At 35.1% G+C, this 27,491-nt stretch overlaps 2 protein-coding genes across 2 annotated transcripts in view; one reads left to right on the forward strand and one right to left on the reverse strand.

Moving 5' to 3' along the window:
- Positions 1 to 27,491, reverse strand: part of ec (ubiquitin specific peptidase echinus) — an 86,739-nt gene that overhangs the window by 55,165 nt on the left and 4,083 nt on the right. The window contains exon 2 of the mRNA XM_076115353.1: positions 17,740 to 17,984. Within this exon, the coding sequence (XP_075971468.1) occupies positions 17,740 to 17,907 (168 nt within the window). The 5' untranslated portion in view covers positions 17,908 to 17,984. The remainder of the gene's footprint in view (positions 1 to 17,739; positions 17,985 to 27,491) is intronic.
- LOC142973539 (major facilitator superfamily domain-containing protein 9-like) lies at positions 2,356 to 6,596 on the forward strand. The gene is made up of 5 exons (XM_076115352.1): positions 2,356 to 2,698; positions 3,316 to 3,447; positions 4,733 to 4,862; positions 5,251 to 5,469; positions 5,865 to 6,596. The coding sequence occupies exons 1-5, from the start codon at positions 2,657 to 2,659 to the stop codon at positions 6,578 to 6,580; spliced, it is 1,239 nt and encodes a 412-aa protein (XP_075971467.1). The 5' UTR covers positions 2,356 to 2,656; the 3' UTR covers positions 6,581 to 6,596.

A 27,491-nucleotide genomic window follows, 5' to 3' on the forward strand; every position in this document is an offset into this window, starting at 1 on the left:
CGATACATAAAGAGCGTAGACTTTGAATGACTATTCCGTAAAAAAGTCTAGCCCGTTTTTTAAACTTCCGATTACTAATACTAAAGTGTACCTGAGTGTATAAAGCAAGTGTGACTAAGAGACAATGGTAAAAAGTATAAGTGCAATGAAGCATAGTGTCGCGCGACAAACTCAATCGATGCAACTGTGTCTAAGTGGTCAACGGAGCGGCTAATATACTCTAAACGGAGGCCAAACGTGGGGTCGACAGGGTTATTTTGACAAATCATCCGTTACTTAAATACATGGAAAACGAGCTTACGTTTTTTTTTAGAGCAATTGTTATCAAAGAGCGTAAAACATGTTTACTCAAAAGCGAGACAAAAAGAGAAAAAAAATAGAACAGCTATCTAAGTAGTCACATCATCGCTGAATGTCATTGCAGACGTACAGTTGACGAACTGAACCAGATAACGATAACAATTTTAGTAAGTCGCTGTGTTGTGACACTCGAAACTTTCTCACAATTCATTACAAAAGTAATGACAACAATACACGAACTACTGTTACATTATTTTCTAATTATTTTCAGATTAGGCTTATTTCCGTTTATTTCTTTAAAGACGAAACGTCTAAAATGATAGGAAGTCGAACATTACAGACGACTCTGATACCGTTTCCGGACACACACGAAGTTATTCTGTGACCAAAATTGATACAAAATTATATTTAATAATGACAATTTTAATGTTCCTTACATTTTATGTAAACACAAGCCCTTATGAACCACTCGTGTTTAGACGAATATTAGTCTTTTTGGTCGACCTACATAGTGAATTTTCTTTTGATCTACATCTATGAGAACGAGTGCCAAAATTCCATCTGCTACTAACCCAAAAGCGGGCCTGAAACCGAGCCTTAAAATTGAAATAATAAGACTGTGAGGAAATATTAAAAGCAATTAAAATTGTATGTAGAACTTTCTTCGCAGGCAGATATCTACGTTAAAACTTCTGTCACTTAAATTAACATCACAAGGCTACAGACTTTATTGTTCCACCTCTTTATTTCATCTACGATTGAAGGCATAGATTATTTAATAATATAGTGTATGCTACTCTTTTCTTACATAACTTGCAATGACAATTTAAAAACAAATTGAGTGAACAATTGTATCGAACGCCATCGCGCCATTGCAATGATCGTTGGACTATCAAATGCAATAAGACAGCAATCAAAAGATCTAATTGTAACTACACAGCTTAGAAATCGATAAACACTATCGAATCTCGTGTCCTACAGAAATAAATGAAAGGAGGAAGAATTTAAATTTATCTATTCCACACTCTCTTTTTTGTTCATGGAAAGTTCACCCATGGTTCGCTAGATGGCAGTGGTAACTTGATACTTATTAAATAGTTTTTTTATTGAGTTTTTCAGTTACCTTGAGAAAAATTTTCGATAATCATTTGTTCTTGATATATGGACTTTGTATACTTGTCTATTATAACGTACTTACGTAAGATTTTATAATTGTTTTTATTATTCAGTTATAAACTATATGGATTTAGAAATATATATTTTAATATTTAAGTTTATTGACAATAAAAATATAGATAGGTTATAGGTATTACCCACATAATATGGAAGAGTTAAGATAACCTCTTATCTCTGTTCAAACACTGATAATAATCTGAATTATATTTAGATTGAGTAACAATGGATACTATCTATTATAAAAACCCATAACAATTGATTATTAATATAAATGATATCATTTAGTTATTTCAAGCGGTTCCCCAAGATTAACAATACGATTATTTATGGTCGGTACCATCGAGTAGCGAGAGTTTGACATTTATAATGTACTGCGAAACTAGTTTCTAAGGGTACCGCTAGAGGCGCTGATCAGATTTTCATACAAAATTTCTGGGTTGGCAATAGTACCTAGTAGACGCGTTACTGTCCAAAAGGACAAGTGTACAAAGATCTATTAGATTACTAAAGGCCGCCCGCGACTTCGTCCGCGTAGAAATCCTTACCGTGTAAATCCCGATCCTTCGGGAACTCCGGGATAAAAAGTAGCGTTATTCTGGGTCTTCAGCTACCTATATACCAAATTTCGTCATAATCGGTTCAGTAGTATTTACGTGAAAGAGTAACAAACATCCATACATACAGACATTCTCACAAACATTCGCATTTATATAATATTAGTAGGATGAGATAATAACTGTCAAATATAAACACGTAATTCTCAGTAGACGAATATAACACGTTATCACTGCACACAAACTACAATAACGAGGAAGTAAGGCCCAAGGATTAAATGAACGATAACGAAATTAGATGACGCGTACACTGTACGTAGAAAACCAATTCAGTTTGTTCAAACTGTTGGACCGAATCATACGCGATTGCTTGGCAATGCTGTATATCCTAAATTTATTACATCAAACATGAGTGATTTGACTGTTTAAAACGAGATTATGAATAGTTTTTATCAAGATATCGGTACTACAGATACCGGTAGTACGTGCAGTCAATGCCAAGTGCGGACTTACACAGTCATGCTAAATTGTTATTTGATGTTACTAATTACCGATACACACGGACAAATAGATGTGGTGTTTTAGTAAAGTTGAATTATTTTAAGTGTTAAATATATTTATTAAATATGGCTTCGGCGTTGTTAATGCTGCAAATTGTCAGCTTTCTGGTAAGTGTCTTTTTATTTATAAATATGTAAGAGTAAAATGAAATTCAAATGGTGATAATTTTGGGAGTTATTGTTATCTACATGCGGTTATCGAGAGTCAACATAAAGTAAATGTGAATTGAATATTTGTATGATAACACTCACATTCTTATAATATCGCAATATTTCTGTTGCTATATAAAACATAAATTAACAGATGTATATTTACGACTATGTAAATACCATAAATATGTGTCTACCCATAAAATACAGTGACAAGGTCACCACAACAAATCAACTAAACATAGTTGTGTTCATGATTTCGTGACCGTATTTATATTTATGGTTATATGTATTATAATATGAACTAATGTTATTGTATTTGAGCCGGTAGTTTTCGCAGCTCGTTAAACAATTACCGAGTTAAGCAAACTTTTCCGCGGCCTATCCATTGATGGCTGTCGCGTGGTATTTTTAAACAAACGTTTATAATACGACATGCTTAGAAGACTACTAAACATTTCAGATTTTTGCATCAGTCGATAAAACAAGATAAGAATAAAATTAAGATAGAAAATTATATAAATTTACGTTTATCTCCGCTCCCTTAAAAATAAAATATGTCTTTTTGTTTCCAGGATTTGATGTCCATTGGCTTAATAATGCCACAACTGGCCAATCATTCCAGACAATTGGGCTTTAATTTCGTGCACATTGGGATGATGGGAGCGTTATATTCTGCGTGTCAGACGATATCAGCACCTTTAATAGTAAGTTATTTGAAAAACTTCATACTGGATGTAAAGGAAAATATTATGAGGAGACTGAGAGTGCTTCAGATGATTCTTACTAATGATGTAGAAACCAAATTAGTTATTAATTTAGGTCAAATGTTGACAGTTTGACACTGATGATAGTTGTTAAAATTGCTGAATCTACTACTAGCTCGGAAAGGGGAGAGAGCGGAGTTAGAGCCTTATCATAAACAGAGGGTCAACAAACCCGGTCCCAACCAAGTTTACAACCAGTACCGAATTTTGTTCAAAAAAATGGCATCACTTAGGAAATAGTCAGATCTCAAACATTCTGAGAGCTAACTTACATTTGCATCTTCTAATCTTAGGCTTGCTTCACACATATTCGCGCGGCAATGTAGAGCGGCATTTTTCCCGAACATTTATCTACACATATTCATTTTTGCCGCCTGGCTAGACCGTTTAATGGTAAGCCAAGTGTGTAGCAAGCCTTAGAAGATCAATTATACAATACGTCACATTAGTTGGACACGTTATTAAACTCCAGACTGCTACTGATAAATTATTAGAGATAAATATTAAAATACTTAATTATCAATAATCTATACAATAGAGCTACATGGTACTGTTATCTGATATGATAAGTTATTACTATGTATTTGAACATGATAGTCCTAAGCCTAATACTAAACTCGTGTGCATTTAAAACCTCCTTATGTGTGCATATGTCAAAGTTTAAATCAATTTTATCTATTTTTTTTTATTTTTTTTTATTTTTTTTAAGAAAACTTACAGCTAGTACATACAGAGTAGAAAATACAGACAAGAAGAATAAGGCCAATTACAAGTTTTCACTGATAGAGTTAGTGAGTAGAAGAAACGTAAAGATCACATAACAACAGAAATAGAAATCGAATTCAGTAGATATATCTATATCTACTAATGTTGTAAATGCGAAAGACTGTCTGTCTCTTACGCTATCCTGGTTATACACTGAATTCTGATTCAATTTGGCATAGAGATTATTGAAAATTTGAGTCAAACACAGGATATTTAATTTTTTCGACAATATCCGAACGAAGTCGAACAGCTAATAATGAATTAAATAAATACATATACGGATGTTTACAAAATTTCTTGAGGGGATGCAAAGTCGCGCAATTGGCCAACGTGGTAAACTCAAGGTCTAACCCCTCCCTCGTTAGAGAGAAGACCAGCCTTGGGACAGTCACGGGCTGCAAGAATGTTTATAAAAAATTCATGATTGTTATTTCAATGACCAACTGTTTTTGTTTTTCAGGGAAGCTTAACAGACTTAAAGGGAACAAAACCAATATTTTTGTTTTGTTTGAGTATTTGCTCACTCTCGTACTACTTCTTGGGGACTACGTCGTCTCTTGTAGTATTTGTCATGATTAGAGGAATATTAGGTAAGCTCTTTTTATTTTATTTATCTTATTGAAACTATGGGGAATTATGCAGATGCAGTGATACTACATAAATTGACGGAAGGCTTATGGATATTTTTATATGTAATGAAACGGACACATTTATGCTAAAATTCAACCCGTTAACTGATTGACCCGTTATCTGGAGGTAAATTAAACCGTAAGCTGTAAGCAATATAACAAGTCCTACAAATATTCTATCCACCTTGGAATTAATAAGTTCGAACATACCCACTAAATTGTATCCATTTTTGTACCAAATCGATCCAGCCGTTTAGGAGCAATTAAGCAACAAAACCACTTACAGAAAATTATCCCTCTACGACATATCCTATACCAAATGTTATACAAGTTTTTTTTTATATTCCAGGTACATTCAAACAAATACAGTTACTAATAAAAGCAGCAATAACCGAATACGGCAGTACTACCAAAGAGCAAGGCGTGCTATATGGGAAACTTATCGCTATAGCCGGATTTGGCATGTCTGTGGGACCTATTATAAGTGGACATGTTATTGAGGCATATCCGAAGAATGGTTTCCCTATACTTACGTCTGTTGTGGCCACTATGTTTGCGTTAAACACAGGTAATGACATGTATAACAAACATTTGAAATGAATGAGGGATAAATAAATAAATATTATTGGACAACTCATACACCGTCATTAAATGAAAAGGCAGAGTGACGAAGGAGGAGAATGATTGGGAAAAAGGGAATGAACGACAAAGTCGTGATGGAAGATAGAAATAAGGACGTAGAAGACGGCTAGGAAGAAACAAAAATAAATTGAAGTTTTTTATACTTATCGCAAGGGTTTTCGATGGTCGGCGAGATTAGTCCACATGAATATATTTCCCTTTGGTAGGGAAAAATATCTACACGGCCAATAATTTGGTACTTTACCGTATATGACAAAAATACCCTAAACAACATAGGGACTATGTTACTGTAAAAAAATAATATTTTTTCTTATGTTTCAGCTATAATCAGCATCGTTTCATTCAAATCACAGGACAAGAAAGAGAAAGAAAAGCCTAAAGAAAACGCAATAACACCAACAATACTACAATCAATGAGAAACACTCTCAAAGAATCAGTCAACGAGTTCTACAAAGTGGACTGGACAATATTCTGGGACCTGTTCTTATTCAAAATACTCATGTCTCTTACCATGGGACTATATTTTAGTAATTTCGCATTATTCTTAATGAATGAACACGGTATCACACCAAAAAGCGTAGGATATATAGTCGCATTCCAAGGAATTACAGGTTCCTTATGTAATTTCTTAATTAGTTATATAAATAAGTTGTATGAGGACGATACAGATTATACAAAAAGGTGCCTACATTTGTTTGTTACGATGGTATTTACATTAACAGGGTTAGCGTTAGTACCTAAACTATATTTGTATATAGCTTTGTTAGTTCCTAAAGCAATTTGTGGTTCAGTAGGTAGGGTGATTACTTTAGAAATGATCACGAGTCGAAGCAACCCTGGTCAGAGGGGGGCGATCATGGGAGTGGCTAATAGTGTAAAGTCCATGACTGGTGTCATAACACCTATTATTAGTGGCCTAATAGCTCAATATCTAGGTATTAAGTACGCGTATTACGCAGCTGCTCTTATTAATATGGTTGGGGTCGTAGTAGCTTACAGACAGAGATCGATAGCTCTACAAAAGAAAATCAAATGAAATAATGAAAATTGTTTTCAAGATTTTTATTTTTCCTTCAAACTAATCTGTAGTGGTTTTATAGATTTCGTCTAAATCTAATAAAAATTGCTTTGTACGTATTATGACTCGAAAGATTTGAACGAAAGTCTCGTCTCATCTTTCAAGAATAACAGCACGTCATAAGATCAAATTGGTTAACACGTCAGAATAATAGCTGTAATAGGTGTGCACTAATTATCAAAACATTATGCAGGTGAATGAGAAGGGAGCGAAGAGTTCCCACGATACTGTTCCTTCCGGAGGCGGCGACCCGTGACGCTACCGTCTTCGGCGCCCACCTCGCGCCTCTCATTGTTTCACGGCTAACCTACCTTCTTAAAACAAGGGTCAATTTTATATGTACCTTCCAAGTTCATGTGTACGACCAACGATTGCACGAGATAATATCTTTGAGTTCTAATAGTTCAAATTATATAGTCCATCAGCGTTTTCTCAGAGGAACAATACAGTTAGTTATTTACAATTTACTTCAATAGGCTTTGGCTTTTTTTGGCAATTTCTTTAAATACACTCGGTTAACGCCCCTAAAAACTGATAACATAGTATTTACACCTGTTGTCTATTATATTTCGAAATACTTCGTACCTAAAGTTTATTTTATTGACATATGCTTTAGGTATAAGTGGTACACCAACACAATATCAGATTTAACTCAATAAGTAGATAATTAAAGGCTGCAGAGTCAAGAGTAATAACTGTCCATGAAATCGTCAATGCATCATCAATATTAATTATAACTGGAAGAGTGAAAAAGTGACGGAAATGTCTGGAGCGTCATCCACAGTGGCACACGACGGAATGTCACCGCGACGCAGGTGTACAAGGAAAAAAAACGAGCCTTGTCGATACAACCATTGTATTGAAGATATATCTTTGCTATACTTAACTTTGGCGTTAATATTGTTAGTTAAATAGTGCTATATCTTATTTATATTGTAGATGTGAAAGGTTAGATGTTTGAATATGTTTGTTGCTCAATCACGCAAAACTATTCAACGAATATAGATGAAATGGTACATAAATAGTTTATAACTTGAAGAAGAAATAGGCTACATTATCTGGGATTTTTCAAGTCAAGGAAGTCGCGTATAAAAGTTTGTTTAATATTTGAGAGTTAATAAAATGTACCAACGACCAATCATTGTTTTGACGAGCAGCATTTAAATAATATAACATTATTTTCGTAAGCAACCTTTTGTCAGCCTACTGTTATATAAATATGATCTCAAGTTTTTATCTCACTCATAATAAATATTGAAAAAAATTTACTATACTTTATAATTTAAACAAGATTCAAATATTTATTCAACAATTCAATTTAATACGACCTTTTCTTGTGAGAGTAAAACTCAAAAATAATTATTTTAATACTGGTTTGTTACACTACACTAGAGACTTTTTTTTATTCGGACCGTAAACACCAAACTCATGTATGCACCTATGGGAAAGATGTTCTAGATAATATCGATAATTCAGTCCATTCGGACAAATTGCCTCGCTTACTTTAGCAGCTATCTTTGCATCCGAAGCTGTATTAACCAATGAAAAAGATCAATATCTGTTCAAGCAATAATAAAGACAAATTTCTTCTTTGCCAGAGCACTTTACAATTCTTAAATTTTGTACAAATTGCAAGGAAATTATAGTTTCTATGCAACATCCATGTTTAAAGCGAAACACCTTTCCTAGGGCCTCCATTATAAATGTTAATTATGCTACTGACATTTAATTACAATATGATACACGTACGCCATAGCAATGGTTATTGTAAACAGCCTTTGTGAATTATTGTATGGAGATCGACAGGTGGACGTGTAAGAAGATGCACTACAGGTGTAAGTGCCACTTCTAGTTTAAGTGTGCGATGAGTTTGAAAACTGATAATAACTAAGAATATATTATAACTAGCTGACTCGTGCAACTACGCTTGCGTCACATAAGAGAAAATGGGTCAAAACTTTCCCCGTTTTTGTAAAATTTTTACTGGTAGGTACTCTGCTCCTATTGGTCGTAGCGAGATGATATATAGTCTATAGCCTTCCTTGATAAATTGGCTATCTAACACTTAAAGAATTTTTCACATCGGACCAGTAGTTCCTGGGATGTCAAACACACAAACAAACTCTTCAGCTTTATAATATTAGTATAGATGTTTAACTTACTTTGTTAATCGGTAAGAGGACTGTTTACGATCTTATTTTCGAGCTCGTAACTTGTTGAAAGATGCATACATTATGCTAACTACTAATTTGTTCGTTGACAACTTAAGTGTTGCATTGCAACATAATGCATTCAAGTTCGATCAATGCAAAATGATTGATAGGATTACATTCAAAGGCCTGTTTAGTATATGAATGGAGCATTGTAAGTATCTTAATTTGTTTCCAAATATAGTATAACTAGTTTCTGCCTGCGATGTCGTCCGTGTAAAAAGACCTCACGGAGCAAAAAGTCATATTTTTTCCGTTTAAGAGCAAACAAAAGTACAAACTTAGCTTGCATCCATCTACACAAACTTTCGCGTTTTTAATATTAAGAAATTGTGGTGTCTAGAAGACTGATCTGAGTTTCTATAATATTTTTCGCTAAAATTCAATTATCTTCTTGTTAAATAGATTTGACACGTGTGCAATAAAATGTAAGTAGCTGAGTATCTTCCCACAACGGAATCCAACATAAGTATAAATAAATCACGTTTATATTTATTATGTTCAGTGTGTTCACACATGCTCATTACATATTCATTGTTGGCGACTTCTTGTCACGGAGTTTATAGGCAACACAATATGCTTGACGTGGCCAAAATTAAAATTAAACTAATATACTATTTCTGTACAATAACCTTTCAAGGCTTTGGAAATATGTATTCATTTACATATAAATTTACTCGTGATCTGAATTGTATGAATGAAACAACACTACATTTGTTTCATATAGTGAAGTCAAAACATGGCCGGTTCGTAAGTCCACAATTCCCATCAATAACAAAAGGCTAAGACAAAAGCCTCGCGCGGAGGTCAATTTAAACATTAATATCTCGCAAGATGGAATGTCCGACACGGTCAACCAATCAAACTAACGAGCTTGCATTTTATCACCTTCGTATTGTTACTGTAATTACTTAAAACATTTTTGAATCGTGGATATCAAACACCATTTATTTTTTGTAGATAAACGGCTCATGATAGGGTTGATTAATTGTTTCATCAATTACAAACACTATCTTAGTGAAAGCAATTAAAGAGCTATTACATAAGTTTATGACAAAAAGCATTATAGGTGGCACAGACGTACTGAAGGCGCCGTGTGTAAACAAGAGACTCGAAACGTGAGTGGAATGGTCGATAGTTAGTAAAATAACTTGTGTAAGCACACGTGCACCTGTTCAAAGAGAATTGTTTAGAAAACTGGCAGCGGCACGATCGTTCCCGCTTTATTCCATAACAGGAGCTAAACTGGCGGCAAACTCTACTCTCTCGCTCGCACTTACACGCAACTAATTTGAATGAAGAAGAAAGCAATACATAGAAGTGTGATTAACGTTTTCTTTAATGTAGGTAGTTTTAAACAGGTGACTATTTCAATCATGTTACAACACTTGCAATTAACGAGGGCGTGTGATGTTGTTACAACTACACAGTTTTAATTAAGAAATTAGAGTGACTACAGAACCATAAATGTCTACCCTTTTTACTTGATAAAAGACAGTAAGCTTGTTATATTCATACAATTCTAACAAACCTGCCACAGTTTCTCAAATAAATATTAACTCATGATGATATTCGTGTTTAACTGAATTGCGATTTCAAAACTTAAATTTTTAGACTTAAATGTCTTACAAAGACATAAAAAAGAAATCTTTTATGCGCCATAAACCAAACCAAATTCAGTTAATGGCTTAATTAATAGAGACGATGACCGTCCAGAATTCCATACTGATGAGAAATCTAAATGCCATTCATACCATAGATTCAGATCAGCATAGTTTAGAAGTAATAAAATGTTCTTATGAAACAAAACATGTATGAACAAAATAGTAAACACTTAATGAAGGAAATGTGAAGAAAATCAATGTGATGTTTCCTGTTTTCTGCATTATGCTTAGTCTTTTCTAATGATGTATTGAAATGGCATTTTTAACGACTGCCAACTAACGCTAACAATACGTGTTACAAAATATCTAGCATTCTGTCAGTAACAACAAAAACAGTGATTTCATTGCGTAACAAATTTCCGATTTCAGACTTGTGCTTTTCCGCCAATAGTGTGGCCATTGTTAAAAAGCGTAGGAAATGGAACGTCGATAACGACTTGCATAAACGATCTTATATTTCCTTCGTAGTGCAATCGTATCAGCTTTACTACGTAGTAAGTAAATTGACTTGTTTATCAAGATTAGATGTTGTATTTTCAATAATAGCCTATTATATTTTCAGATTACAAGAAAGACTATTATATAAATAGAACTACTATACTCTGGTCTCTGCCTACCCCTCTGGGAAGAAGGCGTGATTTGATGTATATGTATGTATCTAAGAAAAACATTTTTACAAAACTTTGATTTCTTTGGTGTCGTTTTGATAATGAGTGATTCAAGGTTAAGTCTTATTGCTGTAAACTACGTGATCTATTAATACAGAATATTAATTGAAAAACGTCTTAACACTTATCAAGCGTAGCTAAACGATTATACGCTTACGGAAATTATCCACGCAGAAGATAGACTTTGCGACAATATCGCATTTCGTTCTTGCAAGTTCGAACTGAAGTTTTTTGAGTACTTTAAGCTTATAATCAACGTCTTTTTCGTCTTAAGTTAAGTCGCTGTTGCACCATACATATTAGGAGGTCCCATTAAGGAAGAGATAACACAAGTAAACAATAAAGAAACGGCTAACACAAGCTTATCAGTCAGTTCTAGGAACAGGTGCGAATGAACTCGTTTTACGTTACACACGACGTTATCACCACACTGTAGTTACTCTTGAACCAGTACAACGTTGTTAGTGTTAACTTCTTGAACTTAGTTTTGGTTTTTATACTGGCTGAGACGCTTATAGCGCCCACAGGTCGGAATTAGGGAATGCAATCCCGACTCGAGATCGTCAACTCGAGATCCCTCGCGATCAGAAATATCAATCCCGCGGGATCCCGAGATTTTCGGGATCCCGTCTAGTTAGTAAAAATAATACAATTCGAACGGCTTGTTCAATGTAATATGCGTGTGATAGTGTGGTGAATGCAATAAATTATTATTTGAAAGAAAATAAAAGCCTTTATTTTTCAATATTACTAACAACGTAACATAATTAACAGGTGTAATAACATGAACATAATCAAAAAAGTAGGTGTTGCTCCAGGAGATCAAAATAAAAAGTAATCACATGGCATTTTGAAAGTAGCCTCTTAAAATACAAAGTGTATCAATAGTACGAGCTTCTAATCGGCATCTTAAGTCTATTGCAATCCCGACAATCCCGAACGGGATCTCGTCATATTATGCTTCGGGATTGATCCCGAAAAAATACACGGGATCTCGCGAGATCGGGATCCCGCGAGATCGGGATTGCATTCACTAGTCGGAATACGATCAGTGAGTTTAGCAACCTTAGCGCGGACATTTCATAGATGGGTTGCTCGGTAGTTGAGATGAGGGTCTCTGTGCTTCGGACGGCATTGCAAACAAATAATTTATCGCTTTAGGATATAAGTATTAATGCACTACAGTTATAGTTAATGACATTTACAGTTTCATTAAACTTTAGGGAACACATACTGGTTGATATCTCTATGATCAGAAACGATTTCCGTTTTGATACGTTTATTATGTTTCTTAACTAATATAGAAGGAAGTTCGTCGACCAAATAACTTTGTGTAGGGCTAATCGTAACAGTTTGACAAGAAACTACTGTTTCCATATACTTCTGTTGGTTTCGTAGTAAAAATAAGTTATTCAAGCACTTATCTTGGTCTACAGCAACAAGTAAGATAAAACTTTTATTTTCCTTCAAATACAAATAAACGCACACTTATTTAATTTTTACAGTGTTAAACATTTAGCACAAATATTCAAGTTATAACAATGTTTCGACGGGCAATTGGCGTAGCCGACTATTTGCTTAAAACGGAGTAGAGGATTGTGCAATAAAAAAGTTTCAAAAGTTGTATTTTTAAACAGTCATATTGAACTCCCAAAATTTCTCCAACATTATTGAACAATGAAGTAATTTTTGTTTCTATTAGCGAGATTGATAGGGCTATCGCGTGCTCCAATTAAACTGTATATGGGAACGAGTGCTATTAGAACCAGTGAGAAGAACATGAGCTCTTCAGGCGAAGTTCACACGATCTTTGTTTCGTGTTTTTAATAGTGTACACGTTAATATCAATCCATTTTAGCGTCACTCACACAAGCTTTTTAAGGTACTACAACGGTTTTTAATTACCCTATATTTAATGATTTATTGTTTTACTTGATGTGAAATGACAGCTTTTTACGAGTAAATAAAAAGTATTGTTATAGTTAGCTCTTTATTTTACTTTAATTTATTTATTTGAGTGTTAGAACTAACCATAGGTATCTACGATGTCATTTCAATCAAATACGTTAACAACTTTAAAAGTTTATGAAACGACGCAAAAAGTAAGAAGAGTCTACAAAATAATATATTCTGGAAACTGTACGCGATAACTACTGTTTAGTTATTAACAAAATCGGTACAAGTAAAAGAGAAAAACATTAATTCGAAAATAAACGGTTAAACAGCCTTAATTCACGATACATCGTAGTACAGTCCTACAATTTGCGATGTAATAATCCATTATAACACGGCACACGCAATCTTTGCAGCATCACATTAGTTTGACACCTGCAAATCTTACGTCGTTGTTTTTCTGACATTCCTGGCTCGTGCCAATTCATGGTAAAATTCTTTAGTAACGCCTTGAAGCCTTGGAATGTTACACAATGTATTCCTTTTAACAACCTGCCATTAAGAATCCTTCTTTATACGCTTCTAAATCATTGATCGAGTGTACATCGTGATTTGCAAATCTTCAAAAGCTAGTAATGCTAGCCACGTTACTGATTGCTTTGTATGAACCTGAATGCTTATAGCTTTTATTGCTGTTTATTACTACCTCGTGTTAGTTAATGCAAAGTTCTTTTCTATCTGTTTATATAACGACATCCCTATATATGAAGACATTATTTTTACAACGGAGAACAGCGCGATCCTGTACAGTCGGTACCTACTGTCGGGTATCGAAAGTTTGAAATTTAGAATGGACTGCCAAAATTATTTCAACGACACCCGTCAGAGGCGCTGATCAGATTTTCATACAAAGCTTCTCGATGATAAGCCGGTTGTCGGTAGTCGATAGTAGTAGAGAATCCAGCTTCTGTATCGAACTGTAAACTACACGTATAAAGAGCAATCATTCTATAAATGGTATTGCTTTCGAGCTTTCAATTCTTAGCCCGCAGGCTTTTGGTAGCCAGTCAGTTTCTCCCATTATAAAGATTACATCTAATCTTTCCTGTCACAAAAACAGTAGCCAGTTAAATGTAGTCTGACGTTCATCACAAATTGTTTGGAGAAATCTTTGGTGCGAGCTAAGACGAAGTGTCGTCATCGGTATTTAAAATTCCAAATCATGGTCCTGAGCCGACACGCGATGAGATATCGCATATCGCTAGGAGCTATGACATCATTTGTCTCATTTCGTGGAAACTTCACGCGGCTGTAGTGAGCCGTAGTGCAGGCATTTTAATGGGAGTTTGATGCGGCACCCATACAACCTCTACCTACCTACGTCATTACGTCCAACGAATAGGTTTTTTGTCCACGCATCTTTTCCGTGTCGTAATTACCTCTATGTAAATTGGATCAGATTTATCAACCTCATATAACGAGCGCAATGGAATGTAAATAATGCGTGCGTAGAAATTGTTCCTACTTGTAATTAGTTTGGAAACACAACTTGTATTTACTTTTATGGTGGAGCTGCTATTTTATTTGAGCACTAGCTGACCCGCGCAACTTTGCTTGCGTCACATAAGAGAGAATGGTGAAATTTTTCCCCGTTTTTGTAACATTTTTTACTCGTACTCTGCTCCTATTGGTCGTAGCGTGATGATATATAGCCAATAACCTTCCTCGATAAATGGGCTATCTAACACTGAAAGAATTTTTCAAATCGGATCAGTAGTTCCTGAGATTAGCGCGTTCAAACAAACAAACAAACTCTTCAGCTTTATAATATTAGTATAGATTAATAACAGTTAATAGAACCTGTTATTTGATGAGATAAGGAAAACGACATTAATAAATTATAATAATAAGTTGAGTTCGTAAGTATAAATCTAACAAAATATCCCGTAAAAACAGTGAAGAGTTCTTTCACTTAATAAGTTAATACGAACTGGAAAAGTCTTTTATATGATTTGAAGCCTGATTTTAGATAACAGGCTCTTTGAACAGATGTCAATATTACTGATTTAGCTATTCGTGATTAAATTAAAGTCTGTCAAAAAGAAATAATGATGGTGAAGTCAAGCAAGTAGCTTAATTCATAATATCCCACGTTAGCGTGAAAAGCTAATAGGTACTTAGAGCTAACGTAACATTTTCGTAAGTAATTTCAAACGAACTGTGGTTGAGACTACGTCGATGTGGGAAATGTAACACTACATACTTATTGTATGAAAAATTATACCTTGTAAGTGTTTTTTCTCAGGAGCGTGTATGACACACGTATCGTTGAAAGCCACTATTATCATATTGTAAGGTTGATAAAACAATAGGGCTAAACGTTCTTTGGTGAAATACAATAAGAAGCATATAATTATGTTACATTTAAGCAGTTTGTAAGTCAAAGTAACATTCAAACATCCCATCAGAATCAAGATTAATTATTGTATCTCTTTTGCAATCAATATAAACAGCCTCCGCGGCGCAGTTGTTAAGGTGGACGCCACGCCAAGAGGTCTTCAAGAGTTTGATGCCCACACTGGGCTATTATTTGTGCGATCCATAAATAGTTATTTCAATTCTGGTTGTACTTTGTATCCGTTGTTTGTAGGTTTACAAAAATTCCCACGACACAAGAGATATTTTTAGTGAGGAACTAAATATCAACGAAACCATGCACACCATATACATACGGACTAATATTCGTAAACATACTATAAATAAGTATCTAGACTTTTATGTCGTCATAGACTTCCTGTGATTGATGCTCACCACAAGTTCGCTGCAGCTACTAGATAATATTTTATTATGAACTATACTCCACAAGAAACCTTAAAACAGGTTCTAACATTGGTATAGTAGTCACGTCAACACACGACCCCTAATGGCAATAGTGTCATCATCATCACATATCATCACACAAAAATGAACTCTAAAACAACAACATTAAGTTTCCTTTTTAAGTTTCGATTGATAATGAAAACCGGTGTAAATGAGTACAAGCCGTTACTTAAATACGTGTGTCACCGAAACATATTGTCTGCCTATAATTTAAGTATGTTTACCTTTGACCATAAACATATTGAAGTAGCAGTAAATTAGAAGAACTTAAGTTTTCACCTCTCGAAATATATTTTGGATAGGTATGCTTGTTACAAGATAGGTACTTGTGGTTAAAATTGATAAAATCTAAATAACGACTCAAGGCCTAACCCCTCCCTCATTACGGGAGGAGACCCTTGCCCAGCAGTGGGACATTAACGGGTTAGATTTTAAAATAACGCTCAGGCCTGACAATAATGAAAAAATCACTTAAGATAACTTCCGCACTAAGATTTATTCTTGCGTCGCGGGAACTTTTACAAACATACAAACAACGGTCAACGGACACAAAGTACAACCAGAACCGAAACAACTATTAATGGATCGCAAAAATAAAAAGTAGTATTCCCTCAGGTTAGACTGCCAGTGTTATTTTAAATGAAATCTTGACGAAAACAAACAATATCACAAAATGAGACAAAGCTTTTAAGTTTTAAGCACTCGATAATATAAATTATGGTAAGATTTCCTAACTACGCCTAATATCTGGACGTGATAACGAATAATGCGTTATTAAATATTCAACACCGAGGATTAAAGGCTTACTTGTTGAAATTTGAATAATGCTCGGAGGCGTGGCAGTGACAGACTCGAATAACGCTTTCCGTTTATCATCGAATTTATCTCTTTATATTATTTACTGGCTGACTCGCGCAACTTCGCTTGCTTCACTTAAGAGAGAATGGGTGAACATTTTCCCCGTTTTTGTAACATTTTTTGTTGCTACTCTGCTCCTTCTGGTCGTAGCGTGATGATATATAGCCTACAGCCTTCCTCGATAAATGGACTATCTAAACACTGAAAGAATTTTTCAAATCGGACCAGTAGTTTCTGAGATTACCGCGTTCAAACAAACAAACAAATAAACAAACAAACAACCTCTTCAACTTTATAATATTAGTAGTATAAATGTCAACTAAAATATGAAATACTTTAAGGTTCTTTGAAACTAATGACAATAATGTCCTATAAAAAGAACAGTAAGATTTTATATTTGCAAAGCTATAGCGCGATTCTCTACAGTCCGTACTGTAGAGCATCAACAGTTTGGCATTTAAGATGTACTGCCAAAATAGTTTCTACGACGCCCGTTAGAGGCGCTGATCAGATTTTCAAACTGAATTTATTGATAGTTCGCCAGTTGTCGATAGTCGATAGTAGAAAAGAATAAAGCTAGTAGAGACATGTATATCAGAATCACTTGTGTATGTATATAACTTAACACCTACTTAAACTTCAGGCACTTAGCTCTTAGTAAGTTTTTACATTTATGATGTTGTCGTATTATTTTTACTAGTAGGTTGATATTTACCTACGCAAGTAAGGTATTAACGATACCATCATCCCGCCCACGATACTAAAGAGTTCTTAAGAACTCGTCGAACTTCGCATACAACCATTTAAGTACTTGTTTGCCTTTAACCTTCGTGGAATTTCGCGCATACAAATTAAACAACTTCATTTTGAAGACATTCTTATACCATATGAATATGAAATTTTTATATTGTAGGGCATTTAACAAGGCAATATAAATGTCTTACCTGTACAGCACTGTTCAGGAAACAGTTATTCAGCCCTGGAGCATTCCATAATCCTTTCGTCGTGTGGAAGATTCCAGAATCCCTGGAGCCATCTCTCGAGTGTTGAGGTCGCAGCTCAGTCTCCCGCATGTAACGATCATGCGCCGGAGTCACCATACTTGCCGCCATTACATGTCATCAAACCGCCATTTTGACAACATGTACAGGCTACAGTAATTTATCGCTTGTCCACATTTCGAGGATATCTGAAACGATAAAAGAAAGTGGGAATTGTAGTATGCAATTTGGTGAACTCGTCTGACTTATGGTACCGTCTGTTTATCTGGAAATTGGAGTTGATAAATCGCTCCTTGAATACAAAAGGGACACAAATCGAAAACTATAAATTTTACAGGAGAGCCAAAACAAATTTTTAAAACTGTTTTTTTATAATATTTTATATATTTATTAATTAAATATAAGATGTTAATATATCATTAGATGCGTATTTTTTAGCTCTATCTATCTACAATATAAACTTTGAAATAGCTGTTACCTATTAAGAAAAAAAAGCATATAAGTCCGTTTTGCATTCAAAATTTGAACCAATATCATGAAAAATATGTCAAAAATTAAACACAGTTTTGCAAATAAAAATGGTTTATTGTACATTTTTTGGTAAAAAACCGTACCAAAAAGTTAAATCTTATAAGTATATAAAACCATAAGGGAATAGACACCAGGAAAACATTGTATTAAACAATCTAAATTAAAAAAATCTTTACTTATTATTTAGTAAGTAATATAATAGAGATCAACTTTGTGCGTAACTTTCATTATTCAGTAAAATTAAACATCAATCAATGGGTAACGTGACGGGTAGACTGAGTGCAGCAGGAGTATTGAAGAAATAAGATAATAGAAAAGTTTTATGAGTTTAATAAACCTTTATATTTATCATTCGTGGATTATTCAAAAGCTTTTGGCAGCATCAGTCATTCCGCCATAGAATCATCACTCCATAACCAAGACCTTCTTAAAGATACTATGTAGAATCGAAGCTCCATACATCAAACTCGTCAAAGCAATATACAACAATCTCTCTAAATCCAAAGAAGCGTGAAACAGGAAGACGCGCTATCTCCCAAATTACTTACCAGCACCCTCGAAAAAAATTTCAGGAGCCTGGCGGCAATCAAAAGGCATTGTTGTTAGTGACAAACAGTTAACAAACCTTTGTTTTGCAGACGACATTGTCCTCTTCTCTTCCTATGCATTGGAACTCGAATCAATGCTCAAAGATCTGAGTACGGCAAGCCTTCAGATTGGACTAAGTAAGAACCGTACAAAAACCCAACAACATATCTAATATAAATTTTTTATTGAAAGTACTGGATCATTGATAGTTTGTAATCTGTCTTCTATGCATGTTGTGTTTGCCGATTAATATTGTACACATATATCCTATTTTTCCTGTGTATGTTTACCTATGTAAGAAAAGTGTAACAATTGTAGGCGAACCATAAATAAATAAATAAATAAACACAAAACGTAGGGTCGAGGTAGGCGGGCACGTCATACACTGTGTCGACGAGTACACTTACTTGAGCCAGATAACCTCTTTTAACAACCGACGGGACAAAGAGTTGGACAAACGTGTCACAAGTACCTGGAAGAGCTCCTGGTCCATGAAAGAGCTAATGAAAGGTAACCTTCCACTGTCACTAAACCGGAAGCTCGTCGAAATGTTTATACTGCCCGTCCTAACCTACGGTGCCCAAACATGGTTCCTTACGGAAAACCAAAAGTAGAAACCGAAGGTTTGCCAGAGAGCGATGGAGCGTAGTATATCAGATGTAAGAAGAACAGATCACGTCCAAAATTCTATACCGTGCTCCCAAACTCGCATAGCCGATTTAGGGTAGAAGACCGCCAGGTTGAAATGGAACTGGGCCGGCCACATTATCCGCATGCATCCGGAAAGGTGGGCCCGCATATCTACCAACTGGATGCCAGAGGATGGTCATAGCAGACGCGGGAGACTTAAATGGAGATGGCGGGATGACTTAGACGCATTTGAAAAGGACTAGTCGGTTCTTGCCGCTAAAAGGGCGATTTGAAAGGGAAGGGTCCCCCCTTGCCTTTCCCTGCATCAAAATGTTAAATTTTACTTCGAAAATTTTAACGAAAACTAAAATTATTATCATGCCAAACGGCCATATTTATGGCTTTCCCATTCGAGCATGCTAAAAATAATTATTTATTCCACAATAGTTTAATGCAAAAGGGACGTGTTTCAAAATATGCTACTGTTATATTACAAAATATAATAACAAATACTAGTGTTTGAATGCAAAACGGTCATTTTCAGAAATATGGCACTTTTGTATTCCAAAATATGGTAACAAATACTATAGTTAGAATGCAAAAAGGACGTTTCCCAAAATATGGCAGTTTTGTATTGTAAAATATAATCACATTTACTTGAAATTTTTGCACCCAACACAGACGTATTTTGGATTGTGGCACTTTTTCACGCAACTGACGAGCATTTGCGATGAATCTCCGGGCGTAACTCACAAAGTGGCTGTTTTGCACTGACATTACCTGTCAAAGTGAGCTAATGCAAAAAGGGCAGTAAGTCAGTGCAGCCATAATATAAGCAAAAATGATGGGGGTTTTTTTTTTACTATAAAATATAGTCGGTTCAGGTGTCATTTTTGCAATAAAACGATTTTCATTTTTTTTTGAGTTGTGGCCCTTTTGCATTGAAGGAGCGAAATGAGGAAGGAAACGTCCGAAATACCTGGCAATATTATATAGGAGACAAAAGTAAATAACTCAAATTCAATAAATACGTTAAAAGTAAAAAACATTCAGTAGAAAGAGAGGTACCGACGTTACAATGACTTGACTGTCGACATATTCACACAGCCCAGACTTAGACAATCGCTGGTGGGGTTAACTATCTTGTTCTGATTTCTCATTCTTATAATTGTTACATTGGGGTTAATAAGTCGAGTTTTCATATTTAATTACACAATGATTCATTAATTCCTTTCACTAGTCACGAGCATTGTTGGAACTGTGACCACAAACAACAATGAGACTACGTTCAAAGAGGTATTTCGTTCAGTCTTAACGTCAACCTTTGTTGGGCGCAGGCAACGAATTGCAAACCATGCTAATTATCGTTCGATTGTTCCTGCCAATTCATAATGCTAATTCGGTTTCAAATTGATATTATACACAACAGATACCAAATAATAGACCTCAGTAAATGCATAGGTAGAGTAGACTCTATAGTTAAATCTACTTTATTTTGGATGCAATGAGCACGAAAAACTAACTATGCAAGATAGAATTCAATAGGTCGTGATTTCTTTACTAGTAAAGATATAAGTTCTCTACCATTAGATTCTTTGGCTCTGACTTCCCAACAAGGTCTCTTGGCAATTATTCACAATAAAAAAACATACGTGCTGAATCTCTTTGGTATAAAGCCGAGGGAGGTAAAAAGGCAATTAGCCGACTGCTGAGCTGCAGTTGATAATGACAGAGAACCATAAACGGTACAAACATCTAAGATCTATTTATTTCTATAGGTAAATCTAGGCAAGAGTACGTCTAAATGTTGATTTTGAACATGATTGAAATGTTTGCTAATGCACTCCGAGGCGTATTTTGTAGTCTTTGGTAAATAAATATAAGCAATGTATTATTAGAAACAATAAATATTCATTACAATTTCACACATTCAACCACAAAACAATTGAATGGCCAGATTCGTTAACTTTGTGAATTTATAAGCCGCACAAGCGCATACTTTATGGTCGTTTTTTTTTGTTTTTGTGCGCCGCCTTTTAAACAATGGAAATAAAGAATTTTGTTTTTGTCGCCAACTTGTTCAAATTAGTGGTGCAAGTCGTGCGCCGGCGCCCCGCCGAGCGTCGTATGCGCAGGAGCGCACGGCACATGTGCGGCCTTCCGCGAAACACCACGCAGTAAAACGGTTTATTTCAAACAACATGATTTATGCATCGTTTCGTTCATTTACGAAAGGATTAAATCAATATTAACAATCTGTAGAAATTATATATTTTGACTGCCTCCGTGGCGTAGTGGTTTAGGTCGCCACGCCGATACCACTGCAACGGGAGGTCGTGGGTTCGATTCCCACACGGAGCAATTATTTGTGCGATCCACAAATAATTGCTTCGGGTCTGGTTGTGCTTTGTGTCCGTTGTTTGTATGTTTGTAAAAGTCCCCGCGACACAAGAGCAATTCTTAGTGCGGGAGTTGTCTTTATAAAAAGAAAAATTATTAAAATCAAATCTTAAAGCTAACTCTAGCAAGCTTCCTCAATCTCGTGATTTGACTCACTTCCATGTATGAAAAATTTAGATAGGTGCGTAATTACTTGCATATAAACGTAACAAATGCGCCGATTAAAATAATAGATGCATGGATAAACGTTTTTGCATACTAAATTTATTAACATGAAGCACAGTTGACCTTATGTGAAATGAAAAAAGCCTTCATACAAGCACGATATTTTTACAATTTAAAATGGCACATGCATTAACTCATCGGAATATTCAGCACCGGCGTACTTCCGCAATACATCACCGATCAGTATTTAGTTTCCAATAAACCTAATGGTATTGGTTCCGTTAAAGGCGTCCATATATTTTGTAATGCAAATGCCAGCGAACGTGTTGAGTTTACATGTTGTTTCTAAATACTAAGCAAGCAAGCTGAGCTATTTCAGTCAGTTACTTGCAGCCACACTTCCGATCTATTACGATCCGTCGATAATTTAACAAAAATTGGGGTTAATTCCTGGATATCATTCGCTTGTTGCGTAACGTTCCCCGCTCGGCTTTTATTTACAGATTCGGTTACAAGTTACTGGTATCGATATTACGAATTCCAGACATGTAAATATTTGTAGTTGGGTGAAACAATCCGGCGTACGTTTGATAGTAATAAACAGTACGTATTAGTAATAGCTTTACCTTTGATGCATCGAGTTTAATAAGGTGAGCTCTATAAATTACTGATGCACTATGAAAGAAGCAAGTACAATCAATGCATGGGTTAAACTTTTGGTAATTTAGTTGTCATAAAGAGAGCTTCTAAAGCGAAGTGAAAGAGAAACATTAGGTTGGCTGACCCTACTACCATAAAGGATTCATAGCATGGAAGACGCACAGAGAGAGTTGTATTTTAACATGATAATGTATCACTTCTATAATCTTGTAAGTTAGTAAATATAACAAAAATATAAACTTAGTAACAGCATTCACCCAGGAAGCCATAACTCGCGGTTTCCATCTCTACTGGCTACCTGTTTTGATAAGATTCAATTTCAGATAGTCAAAGGAATATGTAGCAACGATTGGTAATCACTTAATTGAATGTAACCAGTGAAATGATGAAAGTTAGAGGGTTAAAGATCTCATAACACGCACCATCCGCGCACGTATAATCCGTGCACCAAAAATAATTAATCTCAAGTGTTATGACCAAACTCGTTTCGTTGTACGATGTTTATAAAAAGAAGTCAAAGTCATTCGCTTTGGACTACAATGTGCTTGCTAATTATAACGTCAGTCAATCGAGCGATTTTTTCTCGAAAACTTAAACGACGGTATTTACTCGTAGAGTGAGTAGGTAAAATGAAAAGTCATTTCAATCGTTTGTGTAACTTGTTTAAAAACGATTTTAGTGCTCTCATATTTTACTTCATCACCCTTTTTTATGATAAAAAAATTGTCGGCAAATGGATAATGGACCATTTTAGAAAAGTTTTTACCTTCCTTTTCGTGCAATATTTAACAACAGCATACTTGTTTTTCCTTAACACTTGCACGCAAGAGAACCTCCAACAAACACTACTTTACTGGCACTAAAACTGTTCATAAGGCAATTTTTACAGCAATTCCATAAAGCATTAGCTTTGTGTTGATCTAAATACGAAAGAATATATTTATAAGTTTCTACAGGAGATAAATCAGAGGTGTATCGTAATACGTGAGTAATAAGAGTAATCACCAAAATGATCAGTCTGTCGACCGCACTCCGCATTCCTGCGTTGGACACGGTAAGATTCACTTTTTATATTGTTTTGTAGGACATTTCACTTCTTTTCATACAACCACTACACCATTACTTTCTGGCGCAGTATGCTACGGAGCGGCAAAAAATGTTAGTACAGTTTCGAGCTTTTATTAACAAATTAATTATTATTTGTCAGGACTTTTTCGAAATTGTGTAAAAGTTAACTATTTAGTTAAAAATACTGGACGTTATTTTACATATGGAAATGTTTTAAACTCTATCGGATACATAAAATTAATTCAAAACAGACTCGTTTATTCTTAGGTAGTTACGAAGCAAGTTCAAATTGCTAAAGCCCGTAATTCCTGCGGAAACCACGACCAAGATAAGATCAGATAAGTAGTCAATAAGGTTGTAATTTCCTAAACCTGAGGGCAATCATTATACCTTCCAATTGGAATCGTGCTGATCTCAATTACGAAACTCTTCAATCGCATATGATGCGCTTTGTCACTAAACGTTCTTTAAAAGCTTAATAGCATGTTAGTTTGGACGGCAATCAAGCAATTGTTGGTTATTGCTACGTCACGGACCTTTTACCAGACTGGGTATTACGTGAAATTGATAAATAATAGGCAGTTACTTTAAACGTTTGTTTACTATCATTATTGTATTTTAGTCAGTATGATTGTCACAACGAAGTCACAACTGACACAAAGTAGTCTTATCGACCTAGGACTTCTATAGGATATGTTTACACGTTATTTGTTAATTAAGATCAAATATCGACACTTACAAAGACATCTATACTTAATATTATGAAGCTGAAGAGTTTGTTTGTTTGTTTATTTGAACGCGCTAATCTCAGGAACCACTGGTCCGATTTGAAAAATTCTTTCAGTGTTAGATAGCCCATTTATCGAGGAAGGTTAAGGCTATATATCATCACGCTATGACCCATAGGAGCAGAGCGTCATTGAAAAATGTTACAAAATCGGGTAAAATTTTGACCTATTCTCTCTTATGTGACGCAAGCGAAGTTGCGCGGGTCAGCTAGTTATTTATATGACCGGTTATGAAAAGATAGAGCAGACAAGAAACATTTTAATCACGCCATTCCTAGTTCTAGAACATCTCATCGCATCGGGTATACCGGTAGTAGATAACGATATAAAACCGCTTTTCTAAATGAACTATGTAATTTATTGTTTCTATGCGTGCAGTCGGTAAATAATACACATTTTTCCCAAGGCGGAGACCAAAGAACGTCACTTGGTACATACCTAAATATCGTCGTTTAAGTTTTATCACCACGTAAATAATTTTTAGCAACTTTTCAGGAGTAACAAATTTCAATTTCGTTTTCCGATTCTCTAGCTAATAACATCAAAATGTCTTCACTACCAAAAAATTACTAACTTGGTGATACATCTTAAACGACGATATGTTAATACTAATATGAAAATCAAGATTATTTATATAATGATGTCATTATTGGTACAAAAGTTGAAAGTGGCAAGAAGAATTGCTAATTCTGAGAAAATATTCTCAACTTCAATCAAGATAAGAGATCTCAAGCGGTTAAGTTAAGCGTGTGATTCGAAGCCGACGCCGCTCACATTGCTGAAAAAATACAACACGCTCAAGTGGTTGCATATTAACCCTGGGAAATAAAAAATAACACAAAAACTAAAGAAAGCAAGGGCTTGTTTCAAGTATTCCATTAGTAATAAATAATTTTGAGTGATAATCTTAAAAGCTTTGCCTTTGACTCGAGCACCTATAAACTCGATACAAGGGGCACGTAACATTGTATCCTCATAAAAATGTTATTACGTATGTGGACTACCAACTACCAATACGTACAGTAACTTTCTATAAAAGTACCGGTGTAATGTCCAAAGAGCTTTGAACTGTCTTCAATATTTATTGTTAACACTTTAAAAAATCACCTATGGTTATCTAACATAGAAAGCCTCTAATTTCACCCTTATTCTTTACATCTTGCTTTCTATTTCATATTCGAATCAGTTACTATCACATCTATCTATGACAAATTTAACCCATGTATGTACCAGGTGAACTTTTCAACTAGACGCAACGAGAGTTGCCTACATTCTCTGAGATAATTATCTGGCTTTTGCGGTTGGAATGAAGCCTCAGGCTAAAAGATATAAAAAAATAACTTGGGCCACTTTTTAGCTATACTTTAACTTATTAACTAAGACTACTATTACTGTATAACTGTTTCTAATATGCGACCAAATAAAAGAGCTAGTAGAGGTGTTTCGGTGTTATATTATACACTCAAAAGACGCTTTAAAATGTTCAATACCTCGAGAGTTAGCTCTTTACAATTTTAGCCAAAGATCTGGAGGGTTAACTAAGGATATGTCGTGAGGAAAGTAGAAGAAACCAAACTGGACCAGAAATAGACAAGGTAGAAAAACAATCGATGTACCTAGTAATAATGACGCTAGTCCTGTGGTCAGCGAAAAACTAATACGGAACTAAATTTTGAAAAACAACATGGCGATGGGGCATATCAACGTATAATACGTACCTATACGGTTAGAAAAGCTTATTAGTATGCTCGTAAGGGCTCTATTTCCATCTCACTCTACAAGAGTCGTTATTATTCAAAACTTCACCTATTGTTTATGCACTCTAGGTCATTTTAAAGCGACTTCTCGTTCTCCAATAAAGAAATACATGAGAATTTGAACAAAACTACTTGAAAAACTACATTTTGACGAAATGGAAAAGCTCTATTGCTTGTACCTACTATAGGTGCATTGTATATCGCATCGCTCAGGAGCTATAAACTTGTATAGGTCAATAAGAACAAACGAAATCTGTTCGAAGTTTACACGTCGGTGTTGGAACAGTCAGTCAAAAGATTTCTTACATCGAAAAGCACACGTGTTGTACAGCACACTAATAAAAGGAGCGCACACATGCCAGCGTCACGAACTTGATTATACGTTACACAAAAAGAGCAAAAGCGGAGGCTGCGCGTGCGCCGAGTCGCCGACCCGCGAGATGGCACGAGTCACAACGCCGCGCCCGCCAACACCGCGTCTCGCATAATATTATTATTTTTATGACACTATTCCTCCTATATGATAAACACATTCGGCTCCGTATAACTAATAAAAAACAGCAGGCCCGCAACACAGGAAAGACACGATCAGCTCCAAAATAACTACCCAAACTGCTTTTCCTAGAAATCCACATAAAATTGCTAATCCACGACTACTCTACTTATGTCAGTACCGTATTTTGCATAAATATTATGTAGAAAAAATCTTGAAGACAATAATACTCAATTACACCTGCCTAGTCTACAGCAATCTTTCGCCCCAGTAATTTTTCAAGAAGTCCTATTACCAAATTTAATTAAAACAATTTCATATCGATATCTTGGGTCTGAACTGCAATAAAAACTATAATTAACGCTTGATGTCTTATATCTATGCACATGCATGTATCTTCAAGTTACTATTCATTACCACTAAGTTCACTCCACATACTTGAAGTTGAGACCACCAACGACCACGCTCAGACAAATGTATCGTAATCTAAAATTGAATTGAAAAATATAATGTCGAAGTAGCGTGTCTAAGTGGCGTGAAGATGAAGTCGTTGTACAAGTGAAATACCTATAACATTTTAATAGTGAGGTGACAACGTGTCGCATTAGCCATTAA

This window comes from Anticarsia gemmatalis, chromosome 6, assembly GCF_050436995.1.
Source record: "Anticarsia gemmatalis isolate Benzon Research Colony breed Stoneville strain chromosome 6, ilAntGemm2 primary, whole genome shotgun sequence".
NCBI lineage: Eukaryota > Metazoa > Arthropoda > Insecta > Lepidoptera > Erebidae > Anticarsia > Anticarsia gemmatalis.